The following is a 19,283-nucleotide window of genomic DNA, read 5'->3' on the forward strand; positions in this document are numbered from 1 at the left end:
ATTCATCAAACAAATACACAAATTATTACATATTTAATTTAATTTACAAAAACAAATAAAACATCACCATTTTAATTTCAATGGGAAGTTTGGAGCTTTTTTAAATTCAATTGAGGCCACTCATTCTCCATACTACATTCTGTTTGATGTTCTTGCACTGCTCCCATGAATCAATCTGTGGATACTAGCTTAATTTTTAACCTCCATTTTCAAAATCCTTCACATTTACAGACGAGTTTAAAATGTTGCTTCTTTATTTATATACACTTTCTTAATCTGCTAATATTATTTCATTCCTAAGCAATCACAGACACCCTGAGGATACTTTGCAGACCACCCGGGATTCCCAAACCACAGGGTAAGGACCCATGCTTTGGCAAAGAAATAAACATCTGTTCTCAGCTGATACTATGTGATTCCACTCTAGTTTTGTGCTTGTGGCAACAGTTGTTCATACCACACTGACATGCAGCATTAACGCATTAACGTACAATAATATATTTTACCTGGGCAGATCGAGATCGTTCTCTCCTTTACATATTCCTCACAGAGTAATTGTATGGATTGCAGTTTCAAAGAAGTCAAGGCTACTCAAGCAACAACGCTACAGAAATTATATGGATGGCATAATAAATTGCACTACGCCTTCAGATGCCGGGTTCCCACAATGCATTTGACTTTCCTGCCTGTCAGAGTACCACAAGATATATTCTGCCTCTTTTCACAGTTTCACTAGCTATAGCAATCTTGGCTTTATTTTTAGAGTCAAAAAACGTTTCTTCATACTGGTCATAGTTAATCATTATCTTTAAGGTCACTGATGATCATTCTGGGAATATCAAAATATAAAAATCTTCATATTTCAACTCTTGTTTAGCTTTAGTTGCTATCAGGATTTTCTCTTTGTTTCCTAGCTATGTAACCTGAAAACTTCATCTACTATGGGCTTTGTTTCTGCGTGCCGGGTCTGGTGGCTCAGTGAACTAATGTGTCCCCTGTAAGGGCCTTTCACCAACCTCATGGTCACAGGTTCAAATTCGGGCGGGTCCACTCAGCCTTCCATCCATCTGAGGTCAATAAAATGAGTGCCGTTGAATTGGGTAACGATAATCATCTGTTATTCAGCGCCTTGATGCACTTGGGTGATATACTTATGTTATGCCTCGATTTAATGATGTTTCTCAATATATCTAGTTTAATTTGAGTATTGCTGCTCCTTTGGCCCCCACTCGTAAAGCTAGACCTGAATCTGATTCTGTCCAACTGGGTTTAACAGAATTTCCATTTTGTGGGCCATTCTCTTTTATTAATCTTGCACTGTTATTTCCATGTTGTCAATTCTGGGGATAGGATGAACTGTAGACTCTTCTATTGGATCTGCCGAACTTTGTCACAAAATTGACTTTTTCTTTCTGGCAATGTCCACCTTCACTTTCTTTTCCAGTCCCTTCTTTTTAGACAAGGCCGTTATGTTAATACTCTGCACTCTGCACCTAGTGCTTAATTCAACAGTTTGACCCACGTGCATCTCAATCTTCTCTTATACTAATTATGGCTGACAAAATGGACATCTCATTGAATTTACACTTGCTTGACTTTGACTTGGCCACTCCCTTCATTTCTGTTGTGATGCATTTTGTATTTCTACTAACAGTTCACTACCACTATTTGATACTATGTTTTTTGCCCCCTTCAAGTCAGTCACCTCAGGTTACTCCCATTGTACACATTCACCCTTCATCCACCACCTTTGGGTTTCTCAACATGACCCGATTCCCATTTCGCCAAAGAGTTGCATCATCAATTTACAAGGGTGGCGTAAATAGTAGGCAGCACCAAAATGAATACCAGGGGAAACCTGGTCTTAAACAGGTGAAACGAGTAGAAATGCTTTATTTTGTCCTCGGTTTTTGCTGTTTCCATGTGTGCTGCGTTGTGCAGCACACATAGAAACCGCACATTGCCATTGATTGTTTATGTGCAGGAAGGGAGACCTTTGTATGCCTGCATTGGCACTAGGCTGATAAGTTTAGCACCAGTGCAGGGGGAAATGCAGGGCTGTACCATATTGTTGTAAAGTACGTGGTCAATGGGTTACAGGTTGTCCAAAATGCCGCGGCCAGGATGCTCCTGAAGATCCCCAGACAGGAGTCAGTGAGATCCTCTCTGAAAAAACGGCATTGGCTATCTATTCAATATAGGGTTATGTCAAAGCCCTCTGCCTTTCCCACAAAGCCATGTATGGCAGAGGTCCAGCCGGGCTAAACACCCTCGTCTCCCCATATGTCCCCAATAGGTCCCTCAGGTCCTTTTTCGACTTCCTTATGAACATATCAAGGATAAAAAGATCGAGAAAGGGTGGGAGGATCCTTCTCACACCTGGTCCCAAAGCTCTGAAACCCAATGACCACGGAACTCAGACTGGCTAAAGACGAACGGAGTTTCAGGAAAAAAGTTAAAACTTGGTTGTTCCCATGATTCCCTACTTCCACCCTCTGCATGCTTTCGGTAGAGCTGGGAAACCCTTGGGCATCCATGCTCTTTATAAATCCCATACACATAAACATAAATATGGTGCAGTCCTGCATTACTGAAGAAGTGGAGCGCGGCGTTAAGCCAAGAAGGCTAACCCCGCGCTCCGTGGGATCTAAAATGACTTCTGTCGCATCGAGCAAAAACAACCGAACCGTGTTCTGCATTTACTTACACAAAATGTTCAAAACGTGCCCACAGGTCAATATTTGAATTACAGAGGCTGGGGTTTCGGACTAAAAAGCTGTGTTTGCTATTGTCAATGAAATGTATTTCGACATAGTTCACTGACAGGAAGTATTCCCACGTTTCTGCAATTTATCACATCTTGAATACAATGTAAGAGAACAAAAAGTTTTGTTTATCGCTATCACATCTGGCGAGCATCAGGCGAATAGACAAATGTGCAAAAGTCATACTTTAAAAGAAATGTGTCACTTCTGTTTGGAAAAGAAGAATCTGCTACCAGAATTCTGAATTATGGGCAGCCTAGTTTTTTGAACTGATTATTAATGCGTTACATAGATAACACCATCTGTACAAATGAATGCCTTTATGGAACAGCCAATGCTCTTTCGACAAAAAACAAGCTTGATAGTAAAGCAAACATAAAGTGACCTTTACTCCTTTTTGGCAAGCATACTCACATAGATCACCAGATTTAGAACTACAAAAATATTCTTCCAAAAAGAAAATACGGAGCATGATACACAACTGTGGAAACACTATAGACCAGCACTAGTTGAGGTGACCGTGATATGCAGATCTAGAAGCTATAGAAAATACTAGATTGTACCTGTGCATAATGAATAAGACAGACTTTTAACAACAATATGGCATAAGACTAATGGATTCTCAGTATGTCAGAAGCACAACGTTTTTTAATGCAGAAAAAACTGGATGTTTACAAGCAAAGCATTGAAAAAACATGTTATCATGCAGCTGTTCTTATTTGGTAAAAAATAAGAGGCGACAGCTCAAAAATCTACTAAATTCATAGTTTTACAGAATTTAAGCATAGGCCCTTTGTGACTCAGTGGCAACATGGGAAACAAGTTGAGAACAGATCTCGGACCAGAGATGTAACATTAGTGCAGCTGCGCAGTGACTCTGTGGTGGGAAGGGCCCAGAGCAGCCCATTTCTGGCTGACTATTACAAGCTAAAAAGTAGCAAGCACCCAATGTTCCTTCCTTGCATTAGAACACATGGCACATTTTCTACATCACTGCTTCTTTGAGAAACGTGTGGAGCAAAGCAGAAAGTCACACAACAGCAGCACAATCAGATTGTTATCTAATGGTCATTTTACAACCCAGTGCACAGCAGGAGTCATGTTAACCATGGTCATATTATGAAAATTGCTGTATTACATACAACACGTAAAGTGCAGTGAATGTGAAAAATGAATATGCATAGAAAATGTTGGCGCTTCTTTGTTTGATTTAGCATTGATTTGCACAGTCGGTGCAACACTAAACTCTACCTACCTGACACTCAACCCATGAAGACTGATTTAATACATCATGCCAACAAGACTAAACTACCACAGGTACAAGCCTGTCTCTCTGACATGAACGTAGCGGCAGCAACCAGTTGACATGCAATGCGAAATCCCTTTACAACACCCTTGAAGAAGGCCATATACTGAGAGAACAAATAACAAGAAAAACAATTACAGAAAGAAACCACCACTCCTTCCTGAAAAAAGTGAACGTCTTTCCTTTCAAAAGCAGATTTGATTTATAAGAAAGCAAAATACCTAGGGCCAGATGTAGGTAGGCGTTTACCGGGTGGTAACGGCCGAAAACCGGTAAAATCGGCCGTTACCGAGGAAATGAGATGTAGGAGGCCATTAATTACCGATTTTAGAAAATCCGAGTCGGAAACATACCGACTCGGTAAGAATGACCCGGTAAAATTACCGTGTCGGAATATACCGTATACATAAATACCGAGTTGGTATTCTCCGACTCGGTAAATCAGAAACGGTAAAAATTAGCCTTGGAGATGTAGGTAAGCACAAAAATACCGATTCTGCCGAAAAACGGTATTTTTTAGTCGGTATTTACCATGCATTGAAAGCAGGTGGTAACCAAGGGAGGGCTATAAAAAAAGTCCCAAAATGCACCTCAGGACCCATGATGGCGGCTTTTTACATCATAGCAAGACGGCAGAGACTACAGGCAGCAGGACACAGAGAATGGCTAAGGGAGGAACAAGTGTACAGGCAGAGGATAACACTGTTCCAACTGACAGAGCCTGAAATACTGCAGAGGTACAGGCTACACCCAGACACCATCAAGCAATTGATCAGGGACCTACACCCTCTCCTGGACCACCCAACACCCAGGGCCCATGCCATCCCACCTCATGTCCAGGTGCTATGTAGCTTACACCTGCTGGCCTCAGGGAGCTACCAGAGTGTGATAGCTGTAGTGGGTGGTGTGTCCCAGGGCTGCCTGTCCCGCTTCTTCAGGAGGTTTATTGACGCCATGATGCAGAGGATGGGGCATTATATATCATTCCCTGTTACACCGGCAGAATTAGCCAAAACCAAGACTGACTTTTATCAACTGGCACACTTCCCTCACGTGATCGGCTGCATCGATGGCACCCACGTCCCACTCTGTCCACCTGCAGCCACAGAGCACATATACAGGAATCGCAAATCGACGCACTCCATCAACGTCCAGGTCATATGTAATGCAGGTAACCTCATCACTGACATCGTAGCCAAGTTCCCCGGAAGTACCCATGATTCATACATCTTTCAGAATAGTGGAATATACACACGCCTACTTGCCGGAGAATTTGGAAATGGATACCTGCTAGGTAAATCACATTGACACACCCTGACACTCACATTAGATCTACGTCTCATGTACTTGCAATTAATGTCTATCTTTCTCCCCCTAGGCGACAGTGCATATGCCCTGCGGTCCTTTGTGCTCACTCCCTACCTCAACCCATCCACCAGGAGTGAAAGGCGATACAACGTGGCTCACAGATCTACACGAAACGTAGTTGAGCGCACATTTGGACTCCTAAAGAGCAGGTTTCGCTGCCTCCACAAGAGTGGAGGTGCACGGCAGTACACCCCAATCATCTGCTGCAAAATAATAGCGACCTGTGCAATGTTGCATAATCTCGCCACCAAGCAAGGCACTGAGGTGGAGCTCACATATCATGAGGACATTGATGACGACCCAGAGGTGGCAGAGCCCCAAGCTACAGTGGCAGCAGCAGCTACAGATGGGAGACTGAGACGGGCAGAGGTTACACAACAATATTTCTGAGTGAGTAAAGAGACACAGGCATGAATGTAACTTTGTGGAAGTAGTTTAATATTCACTACGCCACAGCATTGTTAGCTCATATTGGGCTCACTAATACAAACACTCCATGAGTGTGATGTCACGGTTAACACCACCGTGACTACAGCCTTGGGTGGAGTGCAAAGTCATTGTTTGTGGGCACGGGCCACAGGGCGGGGCTGCTGTGGCTGTGAATCAATGTCCTCACGCTGGCCTGTCACACTTCCCCCACGCCTGCCACTCCTCCGTAACTCATGCACAGGAGTGCTTGCACCACTCCTGCTGGTGGACCCCTCGCTTTCGGCAGCACAAGTGTTGCCTCCAGTGCCAGTCTGATGCGCGAGCACCAGCTCCATTGCAGAGGTCATCCTGGCCATGCCTTCACTTAAATTGTTGCAGCACTGCACTATGGCAGTTGCAAACATGTTCAGGGCCTTGGTTTGCTGGCGCACATCCACACGGGCCTTGCGTCTCTCCAAATGGTCCCTGTCCAATTTGTCACACAGGACAGTCATGCACTGTGTTATATCTGATATTCCTGACGCCATGGATTGCATGCTCTCTGCCATTTCCCCTATGCCCTTGCCTACTGCTTCCAGTTTATTATTTGTTGTGCGTGCGTGCCTCTGAACCTCCATCATTGCTTTTGCCTGCAGGCGCTGCACCTTCACCATGGTGGCCTCCAGTCCGCAGAAGACACCTTGGACTTGCCGCACATCCTCTACCTCCCGTGACCGTCGCCCTCGGACACTGGCCCGCGTGACTCTGGGACTGGGCTGCTGCTCGGTGTTGCCTCTGTCCTGTGTGTCACCCTCCACCTCCTCCTCCTCCGATGATGTTTGCAGTATTCTGCGAGGGGGCACATCATGGCTCCTGACTCTTCCCAGCACTGGGGATGGTGATGTGGGGGTGGGTGATAGTTCTGCCGCTCCAGTGTCCTGACTACCGAATAGGAGAGGGGATTGTGGATTTTCTGCAGTTGTCTCCTCAGGTATCGGGGCTGCCTGCTCTTGGTCCTGCCCTCCGTGAGATGTGCTAGGTCCGGCTCCTTCCCTCCTCTTCTCTCTGACCTCAGCTGTGCTGCGCTTTGACTCTCCTGTGGACAGACATGGACATTGTGTCAGTAATGTTGTTCACTTGTGTCATGAGATAAAATACACTTCTATAGCACTTTAGCCTGTCTCTCATTTGCCTATGCTACTTGTCTGTTGCTCCCCTTGCTGCAATGCACGCTGACTGCTCTGAGGTATCTACACATGACTACATTTCACAGGATGCATTGCAGGACATTAGTTAAACCTGTTGTGGAGTCTGATTTGTCCTGCGAGGGGAATAGGTAAAAGGGTAAATGATAATGTTCTTGCATCTTACCTGGTTTCTTTGCTCCTCTTGCTGAGCTGTCTGCGTCTCCAATTCCGTGAATACATTCCTTCTCAAGGGTGGATGCGACCATCTCCTCGATGTCGGTGAGTCTGGGGGCTCTGTTTCTTCCTCCGCCTGTAGCATCACTTTCCTTGCGGTGGGCAGCAAGCTTTTTTTTGGTGATTATGCGGATGTCATACCACCGTTTTTTTAGGTCTTCTAGGTCACGGTGGGTGACACCAATGGCATTTACCTTGCCTTGTATGTCCAACCAGGTGCTGCGTTTGATTGATTCAGCAACATGCAGAGTTTGCTTTCCAAACATTTTTCCATAATGTCTGACAACCTCCGAAATCAGCACCTGCAGTTCCTCCTGGCTGAACTTCTGCTTCCTTTTGCGCTCTGCAGCATCTCTCTGTGCCTCCTGGCTCTCCATCTTGCTGTGTATTTTGTCTCAGGTAAGGCTGCTCCACACTCTGTCCTCCTGCTCTCCTGACTGTTTGTTTCTGCACCTGCATGGGCGTGGCCTGTCCCAGGTACTGGGGTGTGGTGGTTGGATCTGATTGGTTAGTTCCCCTGTGGCTTGGAATTTGGGTGTGGTTGAAGTACCTGATTGGTTCACAGGCACACATGTTTGTCAGTTTCAAATTCTTCGGCGGATAGTTCCGACACGTTAAATACCGGGTCGGTTTTTACCTACTCGGTATTTTCCGGGTCGGGAGTTGCCATTCATTCCTATGGGCCGTGGCACCGGTGGATCGGTTTGGGTTTTTCCGTCTCGGATTTTACCGTGTAGGTATATTCCGAGACGGTAAATACCGTTTCCGATTACCGACAGGTTCCGAGTCGGTATTTGTTACCGGCATTCTTACCTACATCTCATTTTCCTACTCGGTAATACCGAGTCGGTATGACTCGGTATTTAAGAGGTCGGTAAATATAATTTATCTACATCTGGCCCTTAGTCTTCTCCCACTTGGATAGAAACAATGCTCTACTAAGTTCAACATAGTGTGAATAAATTCAATCATACATCACCCCAAAGCTGAACAAGCTACACTTTGACCTGTATCATCTTCAAGACCAATTTCATCACCTATCAGAAATGGCAAACCAGACATACCTGGCCAAGAAACTGATTGCCTCAATCAGACTGTGCCACACCAGAAGCAAGGAGAATCTGCCTTCCCCCGCCTGCCTGACCCTAAAATGGCGGCCCGATGGGACTCCCAGCTAACGTGCGGCGCCTTTCCTTGCTTTGCTGGACTATCTGGCCCCAGCGCTTGCTGCCTCTCCCTGGGGCGACTCCGCAGGCTCTCTCTGTGGCTCTTGCCTGCGGGGGTGAGCCCTCTTCATGGATCCCTTGGCGGTGACCCTCGCCTGCATCTGCCTCTGCGGTCTGCCACCCGACGACAACATCCCGGGAGGTAGGATCGCTGGCTGTTCGCTGTTTCCGCCCGCAACAGACGGGCCTGGGCCCGAGGCCAGAAATGTGCCCCTCCCCAACCCCCCCACTGACCACGCTGCTTCGCGCAAACGGTGCCTGACTCCAAGATGGCGCCCTTGGGGACTCTCTTCCGATGACCGGTGAACACAGGCTCCAGGGACACGAACGCATGCCAGGGGAAACCTTTGCTTCTAACTTTGTTGCCTTCCATCTCTGCCAGAGCGCCGGGGGTCCTTCTCCCCTGACCCTCCTCTGGTCTCCGGATTGAACTCCCCTGCCCAGCTCCTCTTGAACTATGAGGCTGTGACTTTGCTGCGGACTGCCTGTCCCCCCTGGACCTGCTGGCTATGCCAGCCCTCTTTCTGAACCTTCGGACTTGGACCTTCGCGCGCCCCGCCATTATCTCTATATGACGTGCCTCTTCTGCTAACGTTTTTCTTCCACCATTTTAGTGACCTCTCACTGTCCTTTTGACTTTCCTACTGTCTCTCTTATTGCCTCTGACCAGTATAGGCCTAGAGTATATCCATCTATATCTCCTCCTCTTGTGATTCTTTCTCTTGTACAATTGCAATTTTTTTTTTTTTCTTTTCTATTTGCACCTTTTGTAACGCGTGTAATCCTAAGTTAGCTGAAATTCCAGGAGCCTAGTCCCGACAGCTCGACGACTTTCGGAAGGCTGGATGAGGTCCCCCGCTACACGGCGGAGGAGGGCACTGGACATCGAATGCTCTCACTGTCCTTTTGACTTTCCTACTGTCTCTCTTATTGCCTCTGACCAGTATAGGCCTAGAGTATATCCATCTATATCTCCTCCTCTTGTGATTCTATCTCTTGTACATTTGCAATTTTTTTCTTTTTTCTTTTCTATCTGCACCTTTTGTAACGCGTGTATTCCTAAGTCAGCTGAAATTCCAGGAGCCTAGTCCCGACAGCTCGATGACTTTCGGAGGGCTGGATGAGGTCCCCCGCTACACGGCGGAGGAGGGCACTGGACATCGAATGCTGGCTTATGTAAAGCGCTCTGATAACCTAAACGGTTCAAGATCCTGAAATGTGCAACGTAACTGATCCTATGTAAACTGTTGTGACAACATGTAACGGAACTGGTGCTATGTAAAGCGCTCTGATAACCTTATCGGTTCAAGTTCGCGCTATAGAAAACTCTAAAAATAAATAAATAAAAAAAATAAATAAATAAATAAATTTCAGACTGGAGACAAAAATGTGCAAGAGAAAAACAGAAGCACGCCTTCTCCACCTTTGCACCAATAATCTGGAATAATATTCCCACTAACATCAGACTGGCTCCAACCCTCCTGTAATTCAGAAAGAAACTGAAAACTCTTCCGGTTCATGGAGCCTAGCCCATCACACAAGTATTACTTATCTGCCTTTTGTAATTAATTCCAATGTTCCTTTGGCTGCTGCTTTTGTTTAGTGCTCTGTTGCTTCCTAACTAGGTCTGCGTTATAGAAATACCAATGCATGCATATATTCAGCCATACATTCATTAATACAAAGTGTCAATTGCCCTCTCATTAATCCTCAATGTGAAGGAGTTATACAGACTGATTCTGTGACAGCGGCTCTTGGAATCATGTGTCGTAATTAGATACATAACACATAAAGTATGGTGAATTGGCCTTTAACTCCCTCCAAAATAACTGGGCTGCAGGGCCGGACTGACTACCGGGCAGTTTGGAATGCTGCCGAGCTGGGGGCTGATTTCACTGCGGTGGGGGCTGATTTCGTTCATGGAGACCTGCGTGTGCTTCAAAATAATTAAAGCAAAACGAATTTCGTATAGCACACGCAGGTCTACATGAACGAAATCAGCCCCCAGTTCAGCAGAATTCCAAACTGCCCGGTAGCCAGTTCGGTCCTGCTGAGCTGTGTTACAAATAAAGTGCAATGTTCCACCCTGCTCCTCAGCACACCTTTAACTGGATGCACCATCCACAGACTGAGACACTTCATCCGATTACAAGATACTCACACCTGCACTGCTCCTGAACTGGGATCAGTGCATTTGAGAAAGGCTGACCAGCTGTGGGTAGCTGCTGGGCTGTTTGGCAGTGACTTGGCAGACCTGGCCTCACATTTAAAGGGAGCAAAGATCCCCTTGTAGGTGGCTGCAGTGATTAATTATACCTAGCTGCATGGGGATGCCTGGGCATCCCTAGGACTCCCATACGCCCCTCCCAAAAGATGCCCTCTGGGGCAAAAGGATTCCTGTCTTTGCATGGGCCATGCCCTATGAAAATGATGAAACGCCCCCTCATAATCACACTAGCTCGTAGTGTATGCTGGTATTATTCATTTTACTGTAGGGGCCTCACAAGTGTCAGTAACCTTTTCTGTAATGCTAGGATGTCCAATTAGTGGGTTCATATATTTTTTGCAACCTCAGATCCTTTTTTATTAAATAATAGGCCCCTGGTATACTTTCTTGAGAGGATAACTATAATGGCAAAACCCCTTCTTCCCTGCCAGCAACCACTGCGCTAAAAGCTATTAACCGACATAACACATATTACTCACCCTCCAAGCCTTGAATGGTTTACCTACTAGAATGACTGCACACATCTGGTACCCAATAAAGTAGACGTGTGACAGGCCCATCCAGAGGAAAAGGAATTCCCTGGAAGCAACACTCCTGAACAATTCAGCCAAACCTTTTCCAAAATGGCTTTGCATATTATACAAAGAGGATCATCAATTCCAAACTGCAATAGCTGATATTGTAACTAATTTCATGTTAGGGACATTGTAAACATTTAACTGCGTCTCAGGCCTGTATTGCAGGGCCAGACTGGCTGGTATACAACCTTTAGCACGCATTTTTTACAACGCACTACCATTACAATGCAGGCATTACCACGCATACCATTACAACGCATTGCGCTGGGGGGCGCTCTAGGATAGGGAATACGTTTAATTTTCTATCCAACACCTTCCCTAGTGTCCACGGGGACTGGAGTTGGAATAGAAAATTATACTTACCACTATCCAGCAACTCTAAGCGCTATGCGTTGTAACGGTATTCGTTGTAAATACCGCGTTGTAAAGGTATGCGTGGTAAAAGTATGCGTGGTAACGTCATACATCCGCACTGGCTACCAGGCTATTTGGAATGCTGCTGAGCTGGGGGCTGATTTCGTTCATGGAGATCTGCGTGTGCTACACGAAATTCGTTTTGCTTTAATTATTTTGAAGCGCACCCAGGTCTCCATGAACGAAATCAGCCCCCAGCTCGGCAGCATTCCAAACTGCCCGGTAGTCAGTCCGGCCCTGCTGTATTGAGAAAGGCGGCCTCTAACAACTTGTATAGCACAAGGAAGAAGGGCTATAAGGCTATTAGAACATTACACCCACTCGGGGTAGAACATTCTGAATTAAAAAGAGAAAAATAAAACGAAAACTATTGGAATATTGGTGCAGACGACTTATAACAGTCATTAGCCCTAAGCAAAATGCTGTGTACACTGTTGGGGTAAATACATTCTTCTTTTCTTCTGTGAAAGATGACAGAAAGGTTAAGCGTGTTTTTTCTCAACGGTCTCCTTCAGTCTCCTTCCGCCTCTGTCTGTTTCCTCCCTTGACTCCCTCACATTTCCTGCTTACTTATCTTCTGTGTTTTTTTAACTCTCAAATCTTTTTTCTTATTATTATTTATAGAACAAAGCAGGACAATGTTGTTGATGCCATTTCTCACTGAACTGATAACAAACACAAAAATGTTTTTGGCAGAAATTAAGAACTGGCCGACTGCTGCTTCTAACAAGCACTGGCAAAGCCATTAGCTATGGCTTGTATTTTGAGTCCGTATTGAAATATTTAAATAAAAACCCTGCTGTATTGAAACAAAACAAAAAATTATTGTTTTCTGTATATTCAGTATCTATGAGGAAAATAATTTAATGCATCATGATTCAGTGCTTTTGTGACATATATGTTGATTTGAGATTTTAAGTTCATGAATCGAATCGAAGTTCATGACTCATTCTTGATGTATTACATTCCCTCACCTAAACAGCAAAAAACACCACCAGTTTTTGTGAATCCATCTTTGAATGAGGTGTCAAATTTAGATAGGTTTTGGGTGCAAAAGAAAAATTCCATGAGAATTATTAAGCCCATCATCCACCAAGCAATGTGGCATTAAGTTTGCACTGTCTTCGAAAGTTTGAAACACTAGTATTTTTGATGGTTTATTTGCTAAGCATCTTAGACAGAAATACTGCAGCTTTTACATTCAATAGTACAGGGGAATTCAGAAAAGGGTGTTATCAGAATGCCAAAATGGGGTGCAGAGGGTGGTGTGTATCAGCCGTAAAGTTTGAAGGAGAGGGAGCACCAATGTAAATAAATGGTGTTCCACCCAACCAAACTCAATGTTCCTGTGCTCTATTTTGAATGGGGGAAGTGCAACCTGTACTCCTTTTCCATGTCTTTGTCCATCATGCAAGTCAGGTTGCTCAACATGAACTCCAGGCTCAGATTCCAACCAACAGGAGAGCATAGAAATTCCTTACACTTAGCTACTGACAGCCTAAGGGATCGGAGGTCTAGGAGTCTGGAGGGTCTGTTCAGCCTTCTCCCAAATGTAATAGCCGGAACTTTGCCGATATTTGGTATTTCCAGAAAAGAAAAGAAGTTCTTCTCTTACCATTTGTGAAAGAACACTTTCACGCTTGTTAGATAGAACCTATCGGTAAATTGTAAGTGCTATTACAAAGTAGCAAATATAGCATATATTATAGTGTTTCATCCAATCGTGATCAATCATGCGCTCACAGGTCAGTGATCAATCTTGATCAGCAAATTATGTCTCTGGATTCCAAATCTGATACGGGTACATAGTGTTTTTGACATCTGAATGCACCACCTCACCCTAGGTCCTACTTAAGGGTTACATTAAAAATCTTTACAAAATATCTGAATCTAACTTCCTGATTCTGACTACAGTGACAAGAGACAGTTTAATAGGCTTTCTGGATAGCTGTTCTCCTCCACTTAACCATAAATCTGGACTAGTACTGCTATAAGTGGCTGATAATTTGGTATCCCTCAGCTCTTCTTATGGCCTAACACACGCCAAGCCAGTCCAAGTGTACTAGGTGTTGCACAGCAGGGTTAGAAAAGCACATTTTAGAAAAGCACATGGGACTTGGCCCGTGTCCAAGATAACAGAACAGGTCAATATTCTCGAGATGCAGAAGGAGAGAGAAATAAGGAGGAAAATGTAAAGCTTTAGGAATTCCTTACAGGTTTTGGAATTCTTTACAGTGTGCATACTTGTAGGAGCTTTGATGTACGAGTTGGATAACCAGCACCAGGACAAAAAGTAGGGCTTGTAATCAAGAGAGAAAGAGAGCCAGAAGAAGACAGCACTATTGATGTCAAAGTTGATATATCTGTCAACAATAAAACCCATATAGCAGTATCAAAGGCACAGTGGTGTAGCTAGACCTTTGGCTGCCTGTGCCAGAACCTGTGTTTGCTACCTCACGACAGCTGCAAGTAAGAGCGGGGGTTGCTGGCGATCCCTCGAGACAGCCACAGGTAGGAGCAGCATGGAAGTGTGCTGGCAATCCCTGTGTTTGCTTTGATGGCTGCAGGTAAGAGCAGGGGTGCCACCCCCAAACCTCATGCTGCCCAGGGCAGACTGCTCCCTCCCCCCTTGCTATGTCACTGCAAAGGCACTGGTGAGATTGGGTGTGACGTATAGATGTTTGTGGCACGCAGACAACATAAAAATAAAGGTTCAAGTTAGTGTTTTCTTAGTGTGGAGGAATGGTAGGATTTTTTTTTTTTGTCCTCATCTTGCGATTACTGTATGATTACGGAGTATCAGGTGTCTGCCTCTTTGCTCTTTTCCGACACTGCCCCTTGATCTCTCTTGACTGGGGAGTTTTTGACCTCTTGTTGGTTTTGAGGAGTTTCCTTTACTCGTTACATATCAATGCTTTTGGCTTGGATCGAGGGGAGCTAGCCAACTTGGCTACTCGGCAAGTACCATACTTGTCCACCAGAAGATGTATCGCTTTAATCATAGGACTTAAGTTTGGTTCTTACTTGGGGTTTAAGAAGGTTTCAAAACTATCCCAGAACTTAAATCTTTTGCTTACATTTCTTAGCTTATCAAGTTTGTTTATTCTTATTGCCGAGTTCAGCCATTCTGCATGCGTTGGGCAAGAGGATCCTATCCATTTAATACAAATTTCTCTCCTTGCAAGAACTATTAGCACAAAGAGGAGATTCTCCTGCTCCTTAGTAAGCCCCCCTTCATTACCTGAGTCTAATATCCCAAAATGAATAAGAGTTATACTCACAGTTAGTTGTTTGGACAGGATAGTGCTCAGGGTCTTACCGACTTGATCCCAAAACTCTTTCAATTGAGGGCAGCTTCTAAACATGTGGATGTCGTCTGATTTTTCTTCCCCACATTTAGGGCATTTCTTTATTCCAGCATTTTTAAATTTGGAGAGTTTTTTTGGTGTCCAATAAGCCCGATGGATTGTATACAAATGATTCCTCTTCAGAGCCTCAGATTTCAAGTTGGACCAGCATTTATCTACTGATTTTTCCCAAATTAGGTCCAAATCCATAATTACTATGTCTTTCCCCCATATTTGGGTTTTCATGTTGACGTTTATATCATTGGCCATTATCAGAGCCCAGTACCACTTTGCTACTTCTTTTGGTAATCGCGCTGTTTTGATCATGTCATCTTCCAATTTCTCATTACCATTTATACTGGGTAGAGTTCTAGACCAGCTTAACATTTGATAATATTTAAATTTAGATAATGTATTGTTTGTCATTTCTTGCAGTTCTAACCATGTTTTTAAGTTCGGACCATTTAGTATTTGTCCCCAATATTTGATGTCGGCTCTTTTTAATGCAAGTGCGAGAGTGTCTTTGAAGCATTCTGGGGTTCCAGGAGATTCCCAGATAGGAGCCCACTTGCTATGGTACGATATTTTTAGAATGTCTCTAATTTGTGTCCACATCTTTACTGCATCTCTTAATATCTTGAGCTTTATTTTTTTGAAGTATTTGGGGTGTCCAAACTTAAACAACGCATGATCCTCTGATTTTGTAATTACTTGAAAATAGGTAGGGTAGTATTCATGGTTTTTTAGTAATACTTTAATATTTTTGAATTGGAAAGCTCTGCAATACTCCACCAAGTCTGGGCTGGCCAACCCACCATCTTTCTTGCTCCTCCTGATCTTTTTCCATGCAATCCTCGTGCCTTTTGCTGCCCATATGAAGCTTGTTATGTTTCTCTGTGCTCGAGCTAATTCCGTCTTTCCAAATTACATCAGTATCGCATTAAATAGGAAGGTAAACTTTGGCAAGACGGTCATCTTGATTATATTCGATCTCCCAATCAGGCTTAATGGTAAAGAGGTCCATGTCTCAAGCAGTTTTCTTACATCTCCGGCAACTTTATTCAGATTTCTGTTTGCAATCTTCGCTATATCATGATTTATTAGAATTCCTAAGTATCTTATTTCGTTTTTTATAAAATTGCTTTGAAAGGCCGTATTCCATGTCATGATCTCTGTCTTCGTTTGATTCACCAGATATCCTGAGATTTTCCCGAATGTCTTTAAAGTTTTCTCGATTCTTGCTTTAGCTTTTAGATAATCATCAGTAAAAATCATTAAATCGTCCGCGGAAAGAGCGATTTTTTTCTCCCAAGTGCCATATTTGAATGGAGTGATTTTGTTATTGTTTCTTAGCTTATTTGCCAGTGGTTCAATATATAAGTTGAATAGTAAAGGGGAGAGTGGACAACCCTGTCTCGTTCCTCTGGTTATCTTTATATTTTCTGTTAAACTACCGTTAATTAGGACCTTAGATCTTGGATCTTTATAAATCTGGTTTACCATACAGATAAAGTGAGGTCCGAAATTGTTCTTGACCATAACCTTCTCAAGAAAGGCCCAATTGACCCTATCGAAAGCCTTTGCGGCATCAACAGCAAGAATGGTAAGAGGAATTTTCTCACTAGTTGCGATATCTATTGCAGTTAGAAGCTCTTGTGTTACTTCATGTAAATATCTTCCTTTAATGAAACCTTTTTGGAGGAATGGTAGGATTGCAAATGGTGAGGGAGAAGGTCACTGTAATGTAGATACCCTTTTTAATGGTTTTGAGAAGAAAGAGATTCAAGGGTGAGCATGATAAAAGAGGAGATAGTCATATGGAAATACAAGATTTTGTCTTAGTGGAGGTAAGTATGGAGAAGCAGATGTTTATATAACAATTTGTCCCTGGCTTTACACCCTTTGCTATTTGTGAGGTGAGTGCAGGTGTAAGTCCCTATATTTTAGAGGACTGGAATTATCCAACTTTGAGAACCAGGGGCAGAGGGTGAAGATTTAGAAGGAATAAATAGGACAGATAACTCCATGCAGACCATTTAAAATGTATAAATATTTGAACAAATAGGTTGGCTATGGTGGGAATCAACAGAGTGCTTGCTAAATATCTTAGCTGGGAGCAACAGAATCAAGTAAGAAATTCTATCTTTAGATAAGCGGTCAGTGGGTGGGAAGTGGAGAGGTTGACATACCTGTGATGTTTATGGGGATAAGGGTGTGGTTAACATGAGCAGTATCAGTCTGACTGGAGTCAGGAAGCAGAACAAGGCTGAGAGTTTTTCAACAGACTTCCACTGACTTTTAAATGCTTACCATTTGTTTTGCTTTTCTGTGCTAATATAAATGCCTTTATTTTTTTCTGCACAACTGGCATTCTGCTCATGAAGCTTCATTATGCTGTCTGACGTTGACAGCTAGCGCTGTGATGTTATATGTTATTACAGTAGGGTACGGATTATATTTTCAATTTACATATGAGTTGTGATATTACAACTGGGGTCTGATTACAATGTCGGTTAGAGTTGCTTCCGACCGACATTGCTGCGGATGCGGAACCGACCGACCGTAGGTCAGCGTTCCTGACTCCGCAATTATGATGCAACATCACATGGGTCACATGGTTAATTCACAAGCTCCCATTCCTCAATGGTAGCGTGTGCTGCAGTCAGAAACCGGCCACAGCACAAGCTCCCATCGAGAAATGAGAGTTTTTGTTAATCTCTGCACTGCATGGCAGGCACCAAGAAGTGCAGGGATTAACAGGGGGGGCACCATATGGGCACCCCAGGCCCCCAAGTGGAGGCCACTGTTGTAAGGGGATCCTGCTAGGGGCCCCAAAGTCGCTTTCCGACAGGCTTTTTTAATGTCGGAAAGCCTGACATGAAAAGCCCGTGGACAACCAACATCGTAATCTCGACGGCAGAAACACTGTCCTTAAGGGATTACGTGCTGGTTCTGACTGGCCAACGGGCTTCTTGAGCTCATCAAAAGCCAGCTGGAATGACCGGATGATTTCAATTCCAACCGCCGTATTCGGAATACAGTGGCCAGAATTGAAACCGAAGATGTCGGTTGGAAAGCCACTGACCGACATCAAAAAATCAGTGCCTAGGTTGTAATCAGAACATATTGTGAAGGTTTGTACAAAGGTACGTCCCCATCAGTGGTTTAAATGAAGTAGCTCATTTTCTAATAGTTATTGATCATGAAAGTAGATTATACAAATGAATACCCCTCTGACAGTAGTGCAAAAAGTGTCATTATGACCGAGATAGCACATTATGGTGTAATTTACAATTGGTGCTGCACTGCAAGTAGTCTTTCTAATTGATCTGCTTCACATGTGCTGGATGTGTTGTTCCTCCCATATCTTTGTTTCAATGCTTAATTTGATCCAGTGATTGCAGGTGGGGCCCAATTTCACTAATTTTTGGGGATCAGTACTTATTTTTCTTGATCAGACTTTGACCCAAAGCAAGAAAGTGAAAAACAAAGAAGGAGCAAGAGAAAGGTGAACAAACTGTGAAAAGATGAGAAATAAGGAACTTCAAACAGTGAGATAAAGGGTGTGGGAGTATTTGGTGTTAAACTTAAAAAGGCATGAGGTGGAATCAAGACTACACAGCCTTGCTATTTGGTGCAACAACATTCAATAATGCCCAGCCGCGGTCGGTAGTGGGAGTACCTGCTGGGCGGTGATGTGGGGAGGGGAGGGCCAGAGTGGAGGGTAGTTAACTATGGATTACGGAGGTTTACAGGTAAGTAAACCTATAAATAAATAAAACGAATTTCGTTGCGTGCACGGCATCCCCAAATGCGATGCAGTGCGCGCAATGAAATTTGTTTTATTTATTTATGTTTACTTACCTGTAAACCTCCGTAATCCATAGTTTACTACCCCCCACTCTGCCCCTCCCCCTCCCCACGTCACCGCCCGGCAGGTACTCCCACTACCGACCACGGCTGATAATGCCTACTGCCGCTTTCTGAGCAATTCCTTGGGACTCAGCACTTATTATCAGCACAAATTAAGCACTGAATTCTGTAGCAATGTTATGCTTGTGAAAGGGGTCTCAAGAATAATACCGCATCTTGGTAGGTCCTTGGGGGATACAATGATGTTCGCTGCAGACGAGACTTGCAGAGTATTAGTTTCATTTTGGACGGCGGTAGGCAATCACTTCTGGTACTGTTTGTACCAAAAACCGTTACAGCTCTGAAGGTGG

General features: G+C 44.0%; 2 protein-coding genes across 2 annotated transcripts in view; both read right to left on the reverse strand.

The window, feature by feature from the left end:
- ITGA8 (integrin subunit alpha 8) overlaps window positions 1-19,283 on the reverse strand; it is a 721,129-nt gene that overhangs the window by 197,636 nt on the left and 504,210 nt on the right. The gene's annotated exons all lie outside the window — the stretch shown is intronic.
- Window positions 5,994-7,645, reverse strand: LOC147688916 (uncharacterized). Its single transcript, XM_086941820.1, has 2 exons — window positions 7,219-7,645; window positions 5,994-6,943 (listed from the first exon to the last, which is right to left on the reverse strand). The coding sequence occupies exons 1-2, from the start codon at window positions 7,643-7,645 to the stop codon at window positions 5,994-5,996; spliced, it is 1,377 nt and encodes a 458-aa protein (XP_086797946.1).

This window comes from Lissotriton vulgaris, chromosome 10 (assembly GCF_964263255.1).
Source record: "Lissotriton vulgaris chromosome 10, aLisVul1.2, whole genome shotgun sequence".
NCBI classification, from domain to species: domain Eukaryota; kingdom Metazoa; phylum Chordata; class Amphibia; order Caudata; family Salamandridae; genus Lissotriton; species Lissotriton vulgaris.

Coding starts and splice junctions, on each gene's coding strand:
- LOC147688916 (XM_086941820.1), bottom strand. CDS start 7,645: ATGGAGAGCCAGGAGGCACAGAGAGATGCTGCAGAGCGCAAAAGGAAG. Junction 6,944..7,218: donor AAGAGGAGCAAAGAAACCAG/GTAAGATGCAAG, acceptor GTCTGTCCACAG/GAGAGTCAAAGCGCAGCACA.